Source organism: Myzus persicae, unplaced genomic scaffold (assembly GCF_001856785.1).
Source record: "Myzus persicae strain clone G006 unplaced genomic scaffold, MPER_G0061.0, whole genome shotgun sequence".
NCBI lineage: Eukaryota > Metazoa > Arthropoda > Insecta > Hemiptera > Aphididae > Myzus > Myzus persicae.
In genome coordinates, this window is record NW_019103937.1 from 195,187 (window position 1) to 215,358 (window position 20,172).

The following is a 20,172-nucleotide window of genomic DNA, read 5'->3' on the forward strand; positions in this document are numbered from 1 at the left end:
AATGTAATATAATATTCGAAAATTTCTAGAAAATTCCTGTAATTCAGAGAAATCGAACAATCGCTAAATATATATACCCCGTTTTTTTTTATATTATTATTATTATTCTACGCTGTACTGGTATATTTAGGGAAAAAGAATATTAGCGATAATAAAATAATAATAATTAATAACCGCGTCAATATTGGTTTTCGTGCACGAAATTATGACGCTGGCTAAACCGGCGGAGAAGGTAAAAAAACGAGATCGACGATAACCATGACACTCTATATAGATATTATAAGTAAGTGCACACACACATACATAAATATACTTATATATAAATAATACTTAAAATATATAAGTATATATATGTGGGTGTATATATATATATATATAAATTGTATACCTACCTAATATAATTCACGAGCGAGTTGAGCAAGGGGAAAGTCATTGTCATCGTTCGAGTCGGGAAAAAAGGGTTGACTTTTCTCCAGTGGTGTAATTATAGATTACAATGTACAATGTACATGTATCTATATAAATAAAAATTAAATGATGTTCATCAGTAACCGATTTCGCTTATTATTATTTATTTTTAATGTTCGTAATAGTCCGAATAACGTTTTTACGGAAAGGAAAATTGGAAAATAATTCTAATTAATTATTATACATTTAATCACATTAGGGATGGATATTATTTCCCACATTTTTTTAATAATTCTACAGATCCTGATATTACTGTATTTCAAATTACATGTATGTCTGATAATATAATATATTATTATACGTATCATTCTGGGGAGCACAAACTAAGATAGTACTATCTTAGTTCATAGTGGACAGTGGATTCCAATATTGTAATTTTACATTAACAAAAAATTGTGGCTCCTCCCTCCCCAGATCTTTGCTCTGGATCCATTCCTGGCAGTCATAGTCATAAAATCAATTTTATATTTTATATTAATTCATTCAGTTCCTAAAGTTCCTTATCTATAGACTATAATCATCCTTTCACCTTTTTCAGATTTTTGGAAGGTACCTTCCTCAAATTAAGATAAATAGTTGCAAAATATAATAAAATGATAATTCAATAAAAAAAAGGCATTAGGTTTATATATATACTGATAGAATAGAGTGGTCTTTTGTGAGGAGGGGGTTTGAAGATTATGATGTTCAGTCAGAAGATGTAACAAACATAAAAAAAAAAATGTTTTCTCACACATATTTAATACGTCATTATCTTAATTGAATCGATTCACATGCTGTATACTAAAATGTTTGGACAAATAAAATCACGTGGACTTTTACATTATACCTCAAAATCGTATTGAGATATTTTAAATCTATGCAAATGTATCTATTATTAACATGTTATGGCACCAGGGGAGTGTCATACTGTAACGAGCCGTTAATGCGACACCCCACCCACACCCCGCCCCACCCTAAAAATATTTTCTAATTGCACCACTAGCTGGTAAGTACATAGCTACATATATATACACCATACGGTTTCCGCATGTGTTCCAATCCAGTGACGGAACACATTTGATCGACCCGAACGGTAAACACCGGCACGTAGCGGTAAACGCACCGCACAGTGTATTTTTTGCGCACCGGACCTTGACTATCTCCTCTCTATCTATTGGAATATTTTTTTTTAATATTACTTTTTTTCTAAACATCGACCTTAGATATTATGGTTTATACACAATTCGTGTGAATAAGCGTTCGCCGTAAGACAACAAATGTATATAATAATATAAATAGACGAACACGATATACCTAGCTGGTATAATAATAATGTGTATACACATATGTATTATATACCATATATGGTTCAGGCATTAGTAAGTATCACCGCTGGTATTATAATGATGTTGATACTATTTTGGATTTAACTATAGGTATTTTTCAATAAACATAGTTACTTAAAGTTAAGTACCCATTTATACAAACAAACTTATAAGAGCGATGTGATCAAAATTCACGAGCTTTTCAATGGTGGTAATTATTATTTATAGTTGATAAAAGCTGTTGCCTCTAAGGATATATCATTTAATAACAATTATACTATTTTTATTGAAAGTTGTCGAGAAGTATGAACATAAAAAATAACTGTTCATAAACTATATGTGTTAGATAAGAATCACTATTGTGATTAATTGAATCGACCATTGTTGTAATGTGTGGACTCGATTACGATTTTAAAAACAGTGCCATTAATATTCGTACCTATGTATTTTTATAAATAATTGAACAGAACAGTCCTGTATTTTAGGACACGATGGGTGCAGACTCAGACGATTGAAAGTTGTGAATAAAAATGTTTGTCACACACAATGGTCACAGTCTCACAGACATGATTTCTATTATATGATAAATTATAAATATTATCTCGTTTATTCCCGGCCATCGCATGTATAAAACGGAGTTTAAAACATCTACTAAACATCTCTATTTACCGGACATCCGTGATAATATTACATAATACATAGAACATTAGTACAATATTATTATATTTTGTATACTTTTTGTCATGAATATTTTTAAAATGCACAAAAATATTGTAATCAGGTATATCAGTGTATTATTTACACTGTCATCTATATTTTTGTTCTCATCTTTGTGTTTCGACGTTATATTTCCATATTAATTCATCGCGTTACACCACGTTACAGTTGAAATCCATAAACTTAAATCTTGTGTCGTGACAAACGAATTTATCTACGACTGAGGGTAAAAGAAAGAATGATACATTTTTTTTTACTTGAAGCAAACAGGAACGTCAATTAGTTTCGGATCAGTTAGAATGGCAATACGCGCAGTCAGAGGAAAAGTTCTGAATTAAAAATAAAAAACTTCTAGTCTTGGCCTAAATAACATAATTGCATTCAATTAAAACATTAGTATATAATAGAACGCGTGAAGCTGTTGCTAATAGAAAATGCATTGAAAATTCCCACAAAATAAAAACTATAAAACAGTGGGCATGTATATAGGTACCTTCTGTATAATAAATAAAAACATAAGCTGCTATAGTATATATATAATTGGTTGTACAAAACTATTTATTTAATTCCATGCTCGATTAAAATTATATAAATTATAAACCATAATAGGGGTTAAAACATTGATTTTTAATAATGTTTAAATTAATTTTTTTTGATATACAATTCGCCTTATAACCGCTATTATACTGTTGCTTGATAATTCCGGTACAATTCTTTTCATATTACAGAATAGATTTAAAATCTTCGTAAATGCATTACGAACGATGCAATCGCGTATATGAACCCAGCCAATAAATAGCTAGTATTATAGCTATATGTATGTATTATATCACTATTCTAGTATTACGTAAATGTCTTTAAATTATTAAGATCGTCGGTGATGAGTTTTGATTTTTGGGTACTTCATTCTTTAAATGCATCACATATTTATTGTCGTATTGACGAAGTTGAAGTGATCAGATGATAATTGAGATATAATTTACAGAAAAAAAAACATTTAACGATTTCGACAAAACTTAATCAAAATACGTACTGTATACTAACTGCAATTTACACTAGTCATATACGCAATACGTATGCATAATATTATACATAGTTTGGCTATCGATGATCCTTCATCGACCATAATATATAATACCATAAAACAACAATTCCACGATACCATGATGGGTATATAGTATTATACAATACGAAATGCGTGCGATGCATTGGAGTATTGGTCGACGAGATCAACTCGTATATACTTACGTATAATAATATTAAATAAACACAGTTTTATCGGTGACAAGAACCATGCCGATTGAGTGGAATAACTGCTGCAATGTTACATGTGCCAACGATGTATCGACTTTGTGTATTAACGTTTTGCGTTGGCGATTTAAAACATTTAATGTAAATTCGAAATCATTGGGCATAAAGATATCTATACTGCTGGTATACGTAATACACTAAAAAGCGTATGTTATCAGTTATTATGTATTGGCTGTATCCCCTGACGTCCGAAAACCTGAGCTAACCAGTTGTCTCCAAAATAATATATGCTACCGGTCAGGACGTCGATGCCAAAATTATTATCATTGTATTTATTGTGTATATAATATGTGACTAAATATATTATTAAATTATTGACTACTTATTGGGTTGTATTATTACGAGACGGAAACGGGTCGCGTTAGTTTTGCAATCGACTAATACGATCATTAACAGCTAGTATACACATGGGTACATACAAATATAATAAAACCTCCTTCCATGTGTAAGTATATATATACAACTTATAACTACAACATAAGTAAATATATGTGTTTTTCAATATTTATCGATTGTATGTTCGACGATTTCGTTTCGACATTATAGTCTAGTACATGTTATGCAAAAAGCTTTTTTTTTGTTGTTTTTAGTGACCACACAGCGACTCGTTTATAATAACTGCAACTCCCCAATACGCAACGTCATAATAATATGTTAAATTACATTATTGTTTGCTGCGCTGTTGCAGTGATTTATACCACAATATTACATATTATAGAGTTTTTTTATTATATAGTTAAGTTTTTGAGCGTGATCACAATATGTAGGTACGTTTAATTTCATTAAAATTCAGATTTTTGGAATATTCAATAAGTAGGCGCCTATACTATACTTTAGCAATACAGGAAGCGTTTGTATAGTCTTGTTTCTGTTCCGGCCTTTGAGTCCACGCATATACCCGCAGAGAGCAAAGTCGAACGGACGATTTGCAGAAAAAAACATAAAATCTCGCCATCATTCCCACGAGTTATTGCTACTCATCGTAACCATATACGTATACGCATAGGTATATCGTCTCGGGAAAACGAACGATAGATTTAAACGAACAAAAATTCAAACACTTCACGATTTCGAGGCTATTACCTGCATTGCAGACTTCAGACACTATCATAATTTTGCGTTTTACCTATTATAGCGGCAGTGCAAGTACCCACACACACGTCCCGTATAATATGTACAAACTTTTAACCTAATATTATTTTCTACGGATTGTATATGTTTGGATGCTGTGGAGATAAATGCACCATTATCGGACGATAATATTATACACATCTGTGTGTATGCAATATATATAGTGGTACAGGTACATCTACTTTATAACATAATATTATGTATTGGCACCGACCGACTTGCGTGCGTGCGTGTCACGCCTCTTGGCAAATAGGCTAAAGTCGCGCGCGCGCATTCCGCCGCGCTTATACATACGCGTACTTTGTATATATATATATATATATATATATATATTATTGTGTTAAATATATACGCCGCCGCGTACGTGCGTGTGCGCACTTTCTACGGGTCGGATGATCGTTTATTTTCCCATTACGATATTATATTATAATACACATAATATCATCGTCTTTGTCATTGTTTTCGCGCACCGCGAAGTACCTGCACACACGTATTATGTACCTACACCCGTGTGTATGTGTACGCGGCGTTCGTCGCCGTCGCGAATCCCCCGCGGTCAGTCTCGTGCGGTGGAAAATCGTTTTTTAATCCTCCGAAATCGAGTAATAGCAAAAAAAAAAAACGAAAAGATTTTTAAAACCGAAACTGCTCGTAGCACACAATAATACCTAGCACACTCGTTTTGGTCGTTTTATATAGTCGAACACGCATCGCGGTCGGTGCGCACAGAGTGTGTAAAAACACGCGTGGGAAACGGCCGTATATATCGGTTCGCATTGATACAACAGGTTTTTATATATATATATATGTATAATATACACACGAGTATGTATATATCGCAATACAAATATTACGTATGCACGGAATCACATACAATATTAAATATAATAAATAACGTAAATAACTATAAACGGTATCGCGAACCCGTGAAACATATATACACGTTACAGAGGATCAGCGCTGTGTAAATATATAGGCAGACGCTGTGCATGATATTATGATCGATGTTTGAAGGAATTTTTTGAAGTTTGCACACGGCGAGGGTGGCCGCCTTAACAGCGCTCGTAGTCTTGTTACTTCAATCGAAATGGGAAAAAATCCCGTTTTATTGGATTTTGAACGAATACTTTTGTTTCGATCGATGTAATCCTGCAGCGTACCAAATTCGCGATTAATGTTTAAATTCGTGGTTTATAATGACTCGGGTATTATCACTTATTTTCAACACAATTGTTTCAATAGTTGCAATTTATACGTCGACGTTTTCTTAAAACTGTTGAAAATTCTTTGTTTACCATATAGTTGTTATTTCAGGTTTTTCGACCTTTTCGTAGTATAATTAATCGTAACTTTTTATCCCGGAATTCAACCACCAAATGTTGGCTCACACATGTCCAGCTCACAATAATTGAAAATGTTTTTGTTTAAATATTTTAAAATGGGCATTGGTTAAATACAATAAAATAGTTATTACTTATTATGATTAAATTATAAGTCGCCACTGTTGCCTGTTCTTTAGTAGGCACACATACAAATTGTGTACGTACTAACAACATGACGAAAAAACAGACTTTGGAAAACTGACTCTTTTGCAATTATTTAAAGTCTTGTTTGTATTATTATTCTTATTTATCTTGTATACCACAATTAATGTTGAGTCCTCAAATTGTATGCCCTGGATTTTTAAACCTAAACGATTAAATGTGATATAGCACGAAACACGCATACATAAAAAATGTTTGTTTGACTTTCTGACCGTCTGACTGTCTGTTTATCTGTTTTCCGGGAAAGTCTTCAAAACCGGCGATCCGATTTTGACGGAAATTTCACTGTGCTATTGTAGGTCACGAACTCATAATATATCATACAACTTAAAAACGAAAAACGATAGATAGATATAGATTGATTTTGACCCGAACGGAGTGGGATGATGCAGAATACAGTCTTATTATATATAATATATAAAATCTGCTTGGACAATACAGCCCTTGAGTCAAAGTGAACATACGTTTTCTATGTTTTAAATAATAATAGTAGTTTGTGTAGTTTTAAATGTCTAATGTTTCTGTAGTTTGAACTCTCTGGTTTACGTTGTGTCGTTGTCGGTTATTGTAAATAAAAAATAGTGGAGGACGATGTATGTATACAGGATTTAATGTCGTGTAAAAAATTTAACGGGATATAATATAGGTGTAGTCAAAAAAAAAAAATGCCTGTGCGGCGACATCTGTATCTCCATCTCGATAGTAATAGTATATATATATATATATATATATATATACTTTGCCATTAATTTAACACCGCAGTGTATACCTATATATAATATATTATACACTGGTGTAGTCGTGTCTACAATATATGATAGTATCTCATAATATCCGATAAATATCCTATAGACAATAATACAATACGCGTCCAACACAATAATATTATAATGATGTGAATATTGAATATTGAATAGCAAGGCGATAATTTAGTAACAATAATAATTAATAACAATAATAATAATAATAAAATATATTATATATATATAGATACGTAGGCCTTATAGGTATGTAGTACACTTTTGTAGTGCTATTCATCGACATAAACGATGATATTATGCCTATATAGGTACGACCCGCGCGCGGTTGCAAGTCGCCTAGAACCAATTGTTGCTTTTGGAGGCCAACGCGTGCGTACGACGTAACTATTATATAGTTCTTTACAATAATGTGGTTATACATACGTCATATAGCTGTGTTATGGGTAGGACGCTGTTTGATTAATCGATGTCACATCGCCGTATTACACAGTACCTACGGTTTCAAATCGAATTAGAATGTTAACATCGAATATATACACGTAGTACGATTTTATAGGCACAGATTGCAATCGAAATATAATGACAGAACACGGCAATTATATGTGATTTTTTATTTTTCATTAATAACAACGTGTTGATATCATTGGAGCTGTCGGAAGACTGTTATATTGCAGATATGGAATGTCGGAGATCCCGCGATCGCAAGACTATTACTAGGTACATAATAATATGACGCTAGAGCAGAAATTATCGGCAGGGTAGGAAGAAAATCATATGAATATACTAATCATCCGAGCGTTAATCGTTGTACTCGTACGTGCTGTCCCGACGACTTGTCCGGGAAGGGGTGACAATTTTTTTTTTTAATTATCATACAGTCATTTTTCTCGTTCGTCTCTGAAACGATATATTTTACGCAGCATTATTTACAATATACCAGCTGTGTATTTTACATTTATTTATTTATTTATATTATTTCTCAATCTATATCGAATAATTACTATATGTATGATATGAACGGTTTAGGCACAGAACAGATTTAATCTATTCTGTGGTTATTACGTATACGTTACCACACGCCACCGTTATTACAACAATAGCCAATAATAGGTATATACTAATCTACCGATTCATATACGGCGACCTCAAACCGTTCGATTAACAGACCTGGCTGGGGGCGTAGTCGCAGGCGAGGACCAACGGCGGACTTCGGTTTTTCACTTCCGGTCGCTATAGTTTTGGCGACTATATTTCCGCGGAATTTTCGGCGTTTCGCCGTGCATGTTTCCGGTAATCGCGTGATTCCGCGTCGATCGGAACCGCCATAGCCCGCAGAGAACCGCTGACGTTTTTCCCGACCATTCCTCTACTACCACGCCGTTACCTACCACATCTGTCGCAGTCCGCATAGACGCACAGTGGCGTGATCAGCTTTGTCGGAAGGGTACGGGGTGTGCATTTCGCACTATTCTCAGACCGCGCAGTTGAAGTATATAGCAGTAGATATCCTTCCATCGCTTCGTCATGACACAAATGAGCAAAAGGCTGATATGAGACCCTCATCCTCCCCGCGCAGAGCACGCCCCTGCAGAAGACTTAACGGACTACGGAGCAGTTGTGATCGTCGTCCCTACAGCGGCGTGGGCTGGACCACATCAACACTCAATAAGACCACGCTCCTAGTATACAATTTGTTTTTTTACTTTCTAACTAATTGTTAAATAATCATTTATTTTTAAACATTACGCCATTAATCGTCAATATTAATTATTCTACATTTGGTAGGCACATATAGCAGACCATTCGTTCATTAAAATGTCGCCATTTTTTTTTTTAATTTGACACGGCTCTTATGATCGATACGACAATCGAAATGCAAAGTAAAAAGTCGTAGGACAACTAGATTTTTAGTCAAAAATGTATAGTGTTACAAATACTTCTGACCATATCTATGTGACGTAGGTACAATATCATATAATATATTAACACATTTAAAAAACACTAAAATGGACTTGGAAAATTAGTGTAGCCCGCAGTTTAACACATCACTCTGCTCACGTCGCACACTACCTATTAACTGCATGTCACATCGAAAGCCATTTACAGCTTATGTACAGACATAGTATACGCGTATAGATTTTTATTCGATGTGGCGTGACACTGCAGTGACAATGATGCGCACGTGAAATAAATCGCCACAGCATCGTCGTTACACAATAGACGTAACCTATTACGTTGAATCGGTTCGCCGTCGGGTTGACGGTCTGTGGGGATTAAAATATTTCGCTAGACGGTCGCCAACGACATAAAGCGAAACTAGATAGGAAAAAAAACTAGTTTTCTAACAGATCTGCTAAGATACGGCCTAGGCATATACGTAACGACATCTAGCGCGCGTTCGTGTGTGTAATTATATTATATTATTATTGGGTATATGCGTATATATAATATTGTGTGCTCTGCGCATGTGTATTTTAACGGGTTTAGTTCGTTTTCGTCACGTTTTAACGGCTCATTATTAATGTATTATTTCCGACGGCGTGCCTGGTTGCAGTGCGCGTATACGAGATGGCTATTTCTGATGTCACAATTTTATCTGTTGAAAGTAAACCCATTTATCTACAATAATATGGACTACGCGGGTAAAGGCGTAAGGCTAACTTCTATACAGTGACATTACGTATAATTTATTCTGAACACTTGAAATCCTTTACGCGCATGCGCGATCCATAATATTACACTTTATGGTGTTTATAAAATAAATTATTGATGATAAAAAGTAAAAAAAAAAAAAAGGTTTAATGGCTTATTGATTTCCTCGGCTTTACGCGTTAAAAATATTTATAAATATATAGGACGAGTGTCTGTAGTTAGAATTACGATATTACACGGTTACGTTTAAATAAATAGAAATACCAACAAATATGTTTGTCATCTTGTCAAAACAATGTATAATAAGTAGTTCGACTTTGCTCGGACGAATCGTTGTCGCAACTGCAGGGTACATTTTATAACTATTTTTTAGGAGCTTTTTGAAGTATCAGCCTCTATACTTATATACATACACTTACCATAACCATATCTCGCATATTTAATGTTTTCATTCGTTTGTTGCTATATGACGTCTCGTCTATAATAATAATAATACTGTGTTCTCCGCATTAATACTAGCTGACTCGTGCTGCAAGTATAGTTTGCTTAATCTGAAATGCAGTCTCTTGATGAATCTCGGGTGAGCTGATAAGGCTTGCTAAAGAAAGAAGAAACATAACAATCTTACCAATTATAACCGGCCACCTGCAGCTTTGTGCAGGGTTTCTCTTCTAGTGGGTGTGACTAGGATCTAATAGGTTACAGGGGCTATGGAGTCCTAGAAAACCTAAGTTCAAAACAATATAGTTGTTGAAGGCGTAGCCAAAAAATATCCCTCCTCCATGATGCCTTCCATCAAAAGCGTCTCTGGAGTTTAGTAGTCGATGTCAGTTTAGTGTAGATTAAAATACAATTTGGAATACTATACGAACGGAGGACCGACTATGGCGATAATATCACTGTTATAATACGTATACAGTGTAAACGGATAATAATTATTAATAACTAAGACTGGGATTTTAATGCCCTAAAAAAACCCGAAAAATGTCCTAAAAAATGCTTTTATGATCTACAAATTTTTTTTATTTTTAATAATTTTAGTATAAATTACAATAAAAAGTTTTAAAAAAATATGCATTATAAAAATCTATTACAAATGTAAACTGTAAATACATAGTTTTAGTATAAATCTAAAAAAAAAAGTTGATGTCCGATAATTTAATACGAATTACGAGTATCTACTTATAATCTGTTATTTTTATTTAAAAACCATATTGGTGTAAAAATCTTAAAATCTTAAAATAAAATTTCAAATTCATATACACTTGGTTTCCAAAAACTCAAAAAATGCTCCAAAAACTCTTAAATGCCCTAAAAATTAAGAAAATGACCTAAAAACCAAAAAATGCCAAAAAATGCAAAATACACTTTCTTATTCTCATTCAAATGTACGTAAAACAAATTTGTGACAAGTCGAGCATTGCACAGTAAGCTTTGAAAAACAATGCAAAGTGCATCGAAATCCCAGCCCTATTAATAACTATATTGATCGTTGTCGTTTGCAGGGCTGCCACCGCGGCTCTGGTGGAGAAGCAGAGCAGCGAAATGTTGGAGCTGATCAACGAGAAGCGCAGCGAGTACATGATGGCCGAATCGCTGTATCTGGACGACTCGACGATACCGGACGAGACGGCCGAGGCGCTCAACGACAACGTGCAACCGTATCCGGGCAAGGCGCCGCTGCCGCCGTCGCCGCACGGCGTGGCCCAAGCAAAGTTCCAGCTGTACTCGGACCCGCTGGAGTTTGCGCACATCGACCAGATCGCCATTTCGGTAAGACAATAAGATACGATCGATGTTAAATAGGTATTATGTGCATCGAAGCTGCGATTGCCGAGCGATATTTTAGCGACGGGCAAAGTCAGCACAGACACTTAATAAAACATCGCGAATCCAAAGACAAGGCCATCGTAGGTAGGTATAGGTATTTTATTGACTATAAACGGATATTGGGTTCGAACCGGTCGAAGAGCCCAATACATATTTTCCAGCACTGTAGATTGTTAAGTCAACTTCAAACAGCCGTGTTTCGAACAAAATTTGAGAGCGCGTATGGGCGACCACCCGTAAGTCTATACTAGCGAGTCGTAGTTATATATAAAAGCCATGCTCTTTTTGCCCGTCAACCACTGGTCGTTTATCTTATATTCCTAATGCTATAGGCCACTCAAGTACGCTATCATAATCAAATATCACCGTCGGACATGTTTATATTTAATCGGTCAACACTCATACTGCAATCGTCATTTATACTACCTATATTATTGTGCTTAGTGGTGATGATTGTGCTGAGATGCTGAACAATAGAAAAAAAATAATAACAAAACAAATCTAATTAAACGCGATTACTGCAATTATATCATATTATCAATTCTTCTTGTTGTTGGATTAAAAATGAATTTTTATGACACACGCTATCCCTATGGTAGTATATACAATATATAATATAATATATGTACCTTTGTATATTATAGCTTAGGCTATAATTATTAATACATTTATAATTTATATGGTAACTGCTATTTGGTAAGGTATGTTTGTTTGATCGCTGTAGGTGTAGAGGTTGTGTGTAGTTCTGAACTTTAATATACCTACCCATACATATTATTATACAGTACTTAATCGTGTATACGTCAAGTAAGGACCTATTGGACCCCAATGATTTCCAGCACGATAATTAATCACGACACGTAATTGTAATCAACGTAAAAAAAGTATTTTAAGGTTAATGCTGTAAATACTAAAAATCTTTTCTCTATAAATTACAATATACTATTAACTATTGACAGTTACCTATCTGTATATAGAATACCATCATTTTAGCACTTGTTGTACGAACAATGAACATGCCATTTTAATGATTATATTACAGCTGTCGATCTATTGTCGTCGGTCAACGGCTTAAAACATGTTTGAATACTATTAGGCATACTTCGTACTTCCATAGAAGATAATCCATAGTTAGTCGGAACTATAAAATGTATACAATACTGCACAATTTAGTGCTTTGTTCGAAATTTATGCAATAACCATATTAAATTAACTCAATTTTAAAATAATGTTACGCAGGTCAGTACCTAACACCTAAGCGTAATAGTAAGAGTTATATAGGAAGTGATAAGACCTAAGTTAGTCGAAGAGCTCCAAAAAGAAACTATAAAGTAACGTTATATTAAAGTAACTACTAATAACTAATACTTTTTAACGGTCATCATTTTTTTTTTTTGTAATAGGTACCTCTTACTATGATATATTATTATTATAAACCCTATAGTAATTGAAAAATGTATGACAACGAGGTACCTGCAAAGTAGGTAATAATACCTATTTAACAGATGACGGCTTATCCGTTTCGAATATTACATGGTGATTTTTTTTAACTCGTTTGAAAAAAAGCTTGCTCGGTACGATGACTGAAGTAGATATAATATAACCTAGGTAGACCTTATTTAACACGGCAAAATGTGACTAAACACTGGTTAGGTATAGACTTTGATGATCCTTTTCAAACTATATAGTTTCCGTTATTAAAACCGTTTTTATTTTCGATTCGTTCTGGTATAGTTTACAATGACAAGAAAACATACAATAACGTTTAGCGCTACATTTATAAGTTTCTTGGGAAATATTAAAACGAACATATTTTACAGCAGTTTTGATGTGTTTATAAATCGTATTTTATCCACTAGGTATTACGATTTATGAGCATCATTTTATATTATAAGTTATAACGATTATCTGCTGTCAAAACTAACTGTGAATCCATTGTCTATATATACAGACAGTGGCGTAGACAGGAATTTTCATTGAGGGGGGATATATATATAATATATTCATTATGTCTCAGATAAATCGTAGGGTAGTACCCCCGCACTAATATTATATATTAAAAAAAAGGTTATGAGGAGAATCCACCCCCCATATCCTATCGTGTATACGAAGAATGACCATAATATGCACCTACACAATAACATAATTTTATATGAGTGTTATAAAATTTTAATAAATTCGAATATCAATAAACTGCGTAACTAAAAACTCATCTGCATTTATAGAATAGAACAAAATAAATTGTAATAAATAATGTAATATAAAGTGTAATAAACAACAATATAAATTTAATTTTTTTAACTTTAACGTGTAAGTAATATATTATACATTATATATTTATATTGTGCTCCATGATTTTCACAGGTAGCACAAGAAGACCAAAAAACCTTTACAGATTTAGTAAGGATGTTGGTGGGAAAATGCGGTTCGGACATTGAAAAAGCCAGGTACATAACATAAAATATCAATAAATTGACGAAATAGAAAAAAAAGTTAATTTATTTAGAAGCATTTAGTAGTTGTAGCACTATTGACTAATTATACACCTATATATATTTAATCAATGGTAGTCCTTAATATATATAATGTCTTGTAATAGATAATGAATAATTTTAGGTTTTGATAATATATTATTACTGGATTCGATGTATTTTATTAAATACTGCAGAATATGTCTAATTTATGCGATTTGTACACAAATGTATCTATTCTATATTTGTATTCAAACTCAGTATTAACCATTCAAATTAAACATCAAATAATATTTTACAAGTTGTGTCATAACTTTTGTTTTCTAGGACGATTTTCCGATGGATTACTGTCAAAAACTTGAATACAATGAATTTCGATGACAATCTGAGGGGTGACACGCCAATGGGCCTACTCAGAGGTATTAAACACGGAACTGAAAGTTACCACGTACTATTCAAACGATTATGCAGGTACGTTTACAAGACGATCATAACACTCTGGTCTTTACGCTTTACACGTCTTACGTTAGGTTCGATACTGTTATTGAATGTTAAATTTATTTTCGAAGACCGTCCAAAACATTTTATTGGGTCTCTTTATATTTTAGCATCAACAGTATTTAACGTTTATCTTACTTCGTAGTTGTGCTTTAAACGTAATTGACGTAACGTATCTATATAAATAATGCTCTATTACAATACCAATCAGCTCTCGTTGATATACTTTGAAACCGTGAACCTACCTAAAATTCACAACATATTGAATGCGCAGCTATGCTGGTTTACACTGCGTCGTCATCAAGGGTTACTCGAAGTCAGCCGGATACCAACCAGGTGTTCATTTCGAAGACAGTCGATTCCGAAACTCGTGGAATGCCGTCTACGTAGCCGGCGCATGGCGGTTCGTGCAATGCAATTGGGGTGCACGGCATCTAGTCAACGCCAAAGAAGTGCCCAAAGTGGGAGCCAAAGGGAAATCCGACAGTCTAAGGTTGGACAATTAAATTAATTTGACTAGCTATGTTAGGGTTTTTTACGTTTTCATCAAACAAACAACGTTACTTGTTTGACATTGCAATTTCCGGTGTGTGAGTAGGCATACGAGTTGGTACCTACCTATACTTAATAAGTAATAAGTAATAAGTAATAACTCGCATAACAGTTTTAACGTGTTAACTCGCATTAACGTCTCAAGCCTTGAACCGTGAAATAATTTCCAAGTCAGTAGACTGTACTATACCGGCTTTCAATCCTGTAAATTAAATATGGAGCATATATAATACATGTATTGCGAAAACGATTTTTATTATAACCTTTAAGTTATAATTAATGATTTTAAAACACCTAAATTGAGAAGATTCATACTCACCATTACTGCTCATTCATGTCGATATTATTATATTTGAATTAAGGTGTAAAATGTTTTATTTAAATCATAACTGTAGTTATTATTTATTCAAACTTTTTTTACTATAAACCTACTTTAAAAAAAAATAAAATGCCTATTATTATTTATAGTATACATATTTTTGTTTAATTTTTTCGATTGTATACAATATAATATATTAATGATTAATATTTAATACCAATACGGTACTTTGTAGGTATGAATACGACGACCATTACTTCCTAACGGATCCACGCGAGTTCATCTATGAGTTTTTCCCACTGCAACCCGAATGGCAGTTACTCAAAAACCCTATCACTCAACGAGATTTTGAGGATTTACCATTCGTCCGGTCTCTGTTCTTTAGATACGGCCTCTACTTCCCAGATTCCAACACAAAAGCTGTCATGTATACGGACGCAACAGGTAATATATTATATATATATATATTATGACTTGATTACTTATGAATATAATTTGGAATATGATAATTAATGACAATGTAGGTGATGTATGGGTACTATACCTATTGCTTATTATAAATTAATAAATTACAAACTAATGAGAAAGTAACTTTACTTGCTCAAGTTCAATTGGCTGAAAAAATTTAATTAAAATTTATTATTACTGAATGTTCAATGTAAGATCACGAAACAAATAATAGAAAATGCGTTTTATTATATATTAAATTACATTAATATTTATGAACAATTTTGACAATGTTGACAATATTTTTTATTTAAAAGGAACCGACTTTCCTGAGTAACTTCTATGTAGTAAAAAATAACTCATTGAGTCGTTTAGTTAGAACATCTGGAAATATACAGTAAAATAAAAGTTATGAAATAAAATTCCCAACATAACTTTAATGACAAATGGTTACTTTAAGCTATATATTGGTAGTTTAGTGTAATGACATTGTGCATTCTATATAACAAAGTATTTATGATAAGACCTATACCTGAAATATTATAAATTATGCAAATCGATGTCGTCTCGCAACACGCTACACTAAATCCAGTCGAATGCCACGCAATTATAAAATGACTTTCGTCAATCCAGCGATTTCTACAATAAAAAGCGTGGCAAATCGACAAAAGAATATATATATACATATTATAAGACCACCAAAAGTGGATTTCTATAACGGCAGCTTATATATATAATATACCTACGATACAGTATTTTTTGCGTGGCATAGATTTGCAGTATTCCATCGATTTATGTACCGGAAAGGCGGAAACATTAATTTGTAAACCAACTAAACTCGCGCGTCTAATATATTTGGTTCTTTTCAAATATTTTTGTTGTATTTTCAATACAACCCACGTGTGGACGATTTAAAATTAATTCCTTTTTTTCGACAATACGTTGGCGTGCCATAAATTAAAATACAAATTACGCATATTTTTAAGGTGTTATGTGATAAAAGAGATAAAAAAATCTCATGGTGTTATATACAGATTTATTTGGACCCAAACTCACCAAGCACATTTTATAATATGACGATATATTATTTTATGCATTATATTAATAATAATAATAATAATAATAATAATAATAATAATAATACCTAATAATAATATCGTTATTGGTATCGTCGAGCACTTGCGGTGGTCAATTAGTGCGCCGAGGATCGAGATAATTATTTGGCGAGTCAAGTTCTAATAACTAAGTAAAGTAATAATGATATTCTATCCGGTGCACCGGTTTTGTAATGATGGCACGGACTTCTTCCGGCGTATGCGATATTGCGATGTCCTTAATAATTATAATCGCGTTACATTTGCCTCCGTGCAAAACCAGGAGGGCGTGAAAATATTATTCAAAACTTTCGCTCGTGGTGCACCCGATATTCATAAATGTACGATTCCAGGAGCCGCTACGGTGAGAATAGCGATACCGACCAACATGCAATCCAACCTGATATTCCACTACAATTTGAAATTCTACGAAAGCGAAGGGGACACGTACGACGGAGTGAGCTTGAAGCGTTTCGTCATGCAGGTAGAACATAAAACGTTTTATATATATTATTTAAAAAATTTAAATATTTTAAAGAATTGATGACCAAAAGTTAAGACGATGAATATCAAATAGTGAACAATTTATTTGTATTTAAGACTTCAAGAGGGCTCAACATTGTTGCATAAAATTGTGTTGATATATTTTGTTCTATATTTTTATTTTGAAAATCTGAGCTTGCAATTTTATTGTAATTACAATATAGGTATTAGGTGATTTAGGTCACGACTCGCAATATGTAACGACCGTGAATTTCTAAAATACGTCTGTTGTTTAATGGTATGCGAAATGCATCCTATACTCGTTTCCTTAAATATATGGATATTTAAATGAACGAGTAGAATATATCGTACGACATAATATTATGATAGTATAATGATTATTGTTCGTTTATTATCCATTTTAACGTACGTCTGTGTGTGTGTGTGTGTGTGTGTGTGTGTGTGTGTGTATGGTTCTAGTCTGTCCTGGGCAATATCGTGTCGTTCCGAGTGCACGCTCCCAACAGCGGCGCTTTCCTGTTGGACATATTCGCCAATTCGGTGACGCCCAAAGAGTATCTGACCGGAGAGCCGATGAAGTTTAAGAGCGTTTGCAAGTTCAAAATCATCTGTGAAGAATTGCAAACCGTCATGGTGCCGTTGCCGGACTGCGCCAGCGGCGAATGGGGTCCTACAAAAGCCACGCGACTCTTTGGCCTTATACCCATATCACATCAGGTACGCAGCGCAGCACCCAAATTATATTATGCTTAAGTTAAATAATTGTTTGGTAAGGGGAACAAAGTATACATTATTTAGTAAATTTGCATATTATGCTTATCTATGTGGCGTGCTATGGCTTAATATAGGTATATTTTTTTCTAATTTTATAAAACGACCATGTATTTATATTTTTCCTGAATTTCCAAATCAGAAGCATAATAATGCTTTTCATATAATGCCAGATATTGAATAAATATTATTTTTTCATAATAACCATCGTATTATTCTAAGGTTTTTACGAGCGAAATAAAATGATGGCTACGTCGCAAATCTTTTGATTCACTATCTACTATATAGGTACACAGATAATTTAAATGCTTACTTACAAAATGCTAATATTCGACATGCATTCAGAAAAGGGTTCTGTTTACAATTAAGAAATTTAAAATCAATACATATCTAGGTGTTTTGTATAGATAGTATATAGGATGTTCTTAAAACATGTAAAACGTCTAAAAATCTATTAAAAACTTAATTTTTTATTGTTTTAACTATGGTGTTCATGTATCATTATAATTTATACTCCTCATATCTATTGTAATATCATGGGCCTATTATCCTATAAGAAAGTACACGAAGTTAAATTACTTAAAAGTGACACCTTCGAATTTCAATTTAGATACATCTACATTTTCAAAAAAGTCTGTAACAAAGTACATGCCGCTACATGTATCGTTATTCCTCTGTACTCTTTAAATGGTATAAAAAATCTAAATAATTGAAAATTGTACCCTTAAGACGCATACTACAAAAAGTGTTGCTCAAATAATTTTAGGTAACCTACCCTTCATAATATTGCTATACCGACCTATAAAATGTCCTATTTTTCTGCTATCAATACCCACCGAGCCATATTTAAGGTGTTGCCTAAGCAACACTCGGGCCCTATATATATTACACTGACTTCTCGAATAATCAACACACAACTGCTTTAAAATAGTTCCTATGCTTGTCTTATGAAAATGCGTTTATTTGTGTCATGCATAATCTCATCGCCGTCTCTGCCCAGGATCCACTGGTGTTCGCCGGCCGGGAGCTGGAAATCCAGTTCCGAATGTCGAAGCCGCTGACGGATTTCATGGCCACGTTGCACAAAAACGGCGTGGAGGAGAAACGGCTGTCCAAGTACATATCGCACACGATCGTGGACGATTTCATCACGTTCCTGATCGGGTTCCCGGAAGAGGGCCAGTACGGTCTGGACGTGTACACGCGCGAGATATCGTCACACAAGTCGGACGAGAACGGCCACCACAACCATCACCAGCACCAGCACCGGCTCGCCAACGGTAACGGCATCCACGGCGAAAAACACCTGCTCACCCACTGTTGCAAATACTTGATAAACAGCTCGAAACGAAATTAATATTACATATTGATAACACGCTACATAATAATATATATATAAATATAAATATCGTCGTTTCTATATACATAAGCATAATAGTATATACGGATAATGTATTTCAGTATACAATTGTTTATTCGTATATGTATTTAGTAATATAATGTACATACATATATATATATATATATATATATATATTTATGATACAGTTTGATGTACATATAACTATGTATATAGTACATTATAATATATATATATATATATGGGATATACAATAATATACATATATACGCATATAGGGTACAAAATATATTTAACGAATTTTAAAATTAAAATTGTTTGTTGTAAAACGTTGTCTATAATATTATGTATTATATTTATATTGTACACCTATGCATGCCGTATACATATTTTTAACGCTGGACATAAAAAAAAACGTAACATAATAATATATGC

General features: G+C 33.4%; 1 protein-coding gene across 1 annotated transcript in view; it reads left to right on the forward strand.

Moving 5' to 3' along the window:
• Nucleotides 1-19,821, forward strand: part of LOC111036642 (hillarin) — a 39,539-nt gene extending 19,718 nt beyond the window's left edge. The window contains exons 5-12 of the mRNA XM_022318744.1: nt 11,397-11,664; nt 14,086-14,168; nt 14,520-14,663; nt 14,965-15,183; nt 15,797-16,005; nt 17,456-17,586; nt 18,066-18,323; nt 19,378-19,821. Coding sequence (XP_022174436.1) covers nt 11,397-11,664; nt 14,086-14,168; nt 14,520-14,663; nt 14,965-15,183; nt 15,797-16,005; nt 17,456-17,586; nt 18,066-18,323; nt 19,378-19,734 — 1,669 coding nt within the window. The 3' untranslated portion in view covers nt 19,735-19,821. The remainder of the gene's footprint in view (nt 1-11,396; nt 11,665-14,085; nt 14,169-14,519; nt 14,664-14,964; nt 15,184-15,796; nt 16,006-17,455; nt 17,587-18,065; nt 18,324-19,377) is intronic.
• Nucleotides 19,822-20,172: the final 351 nt, after the last annotated feature.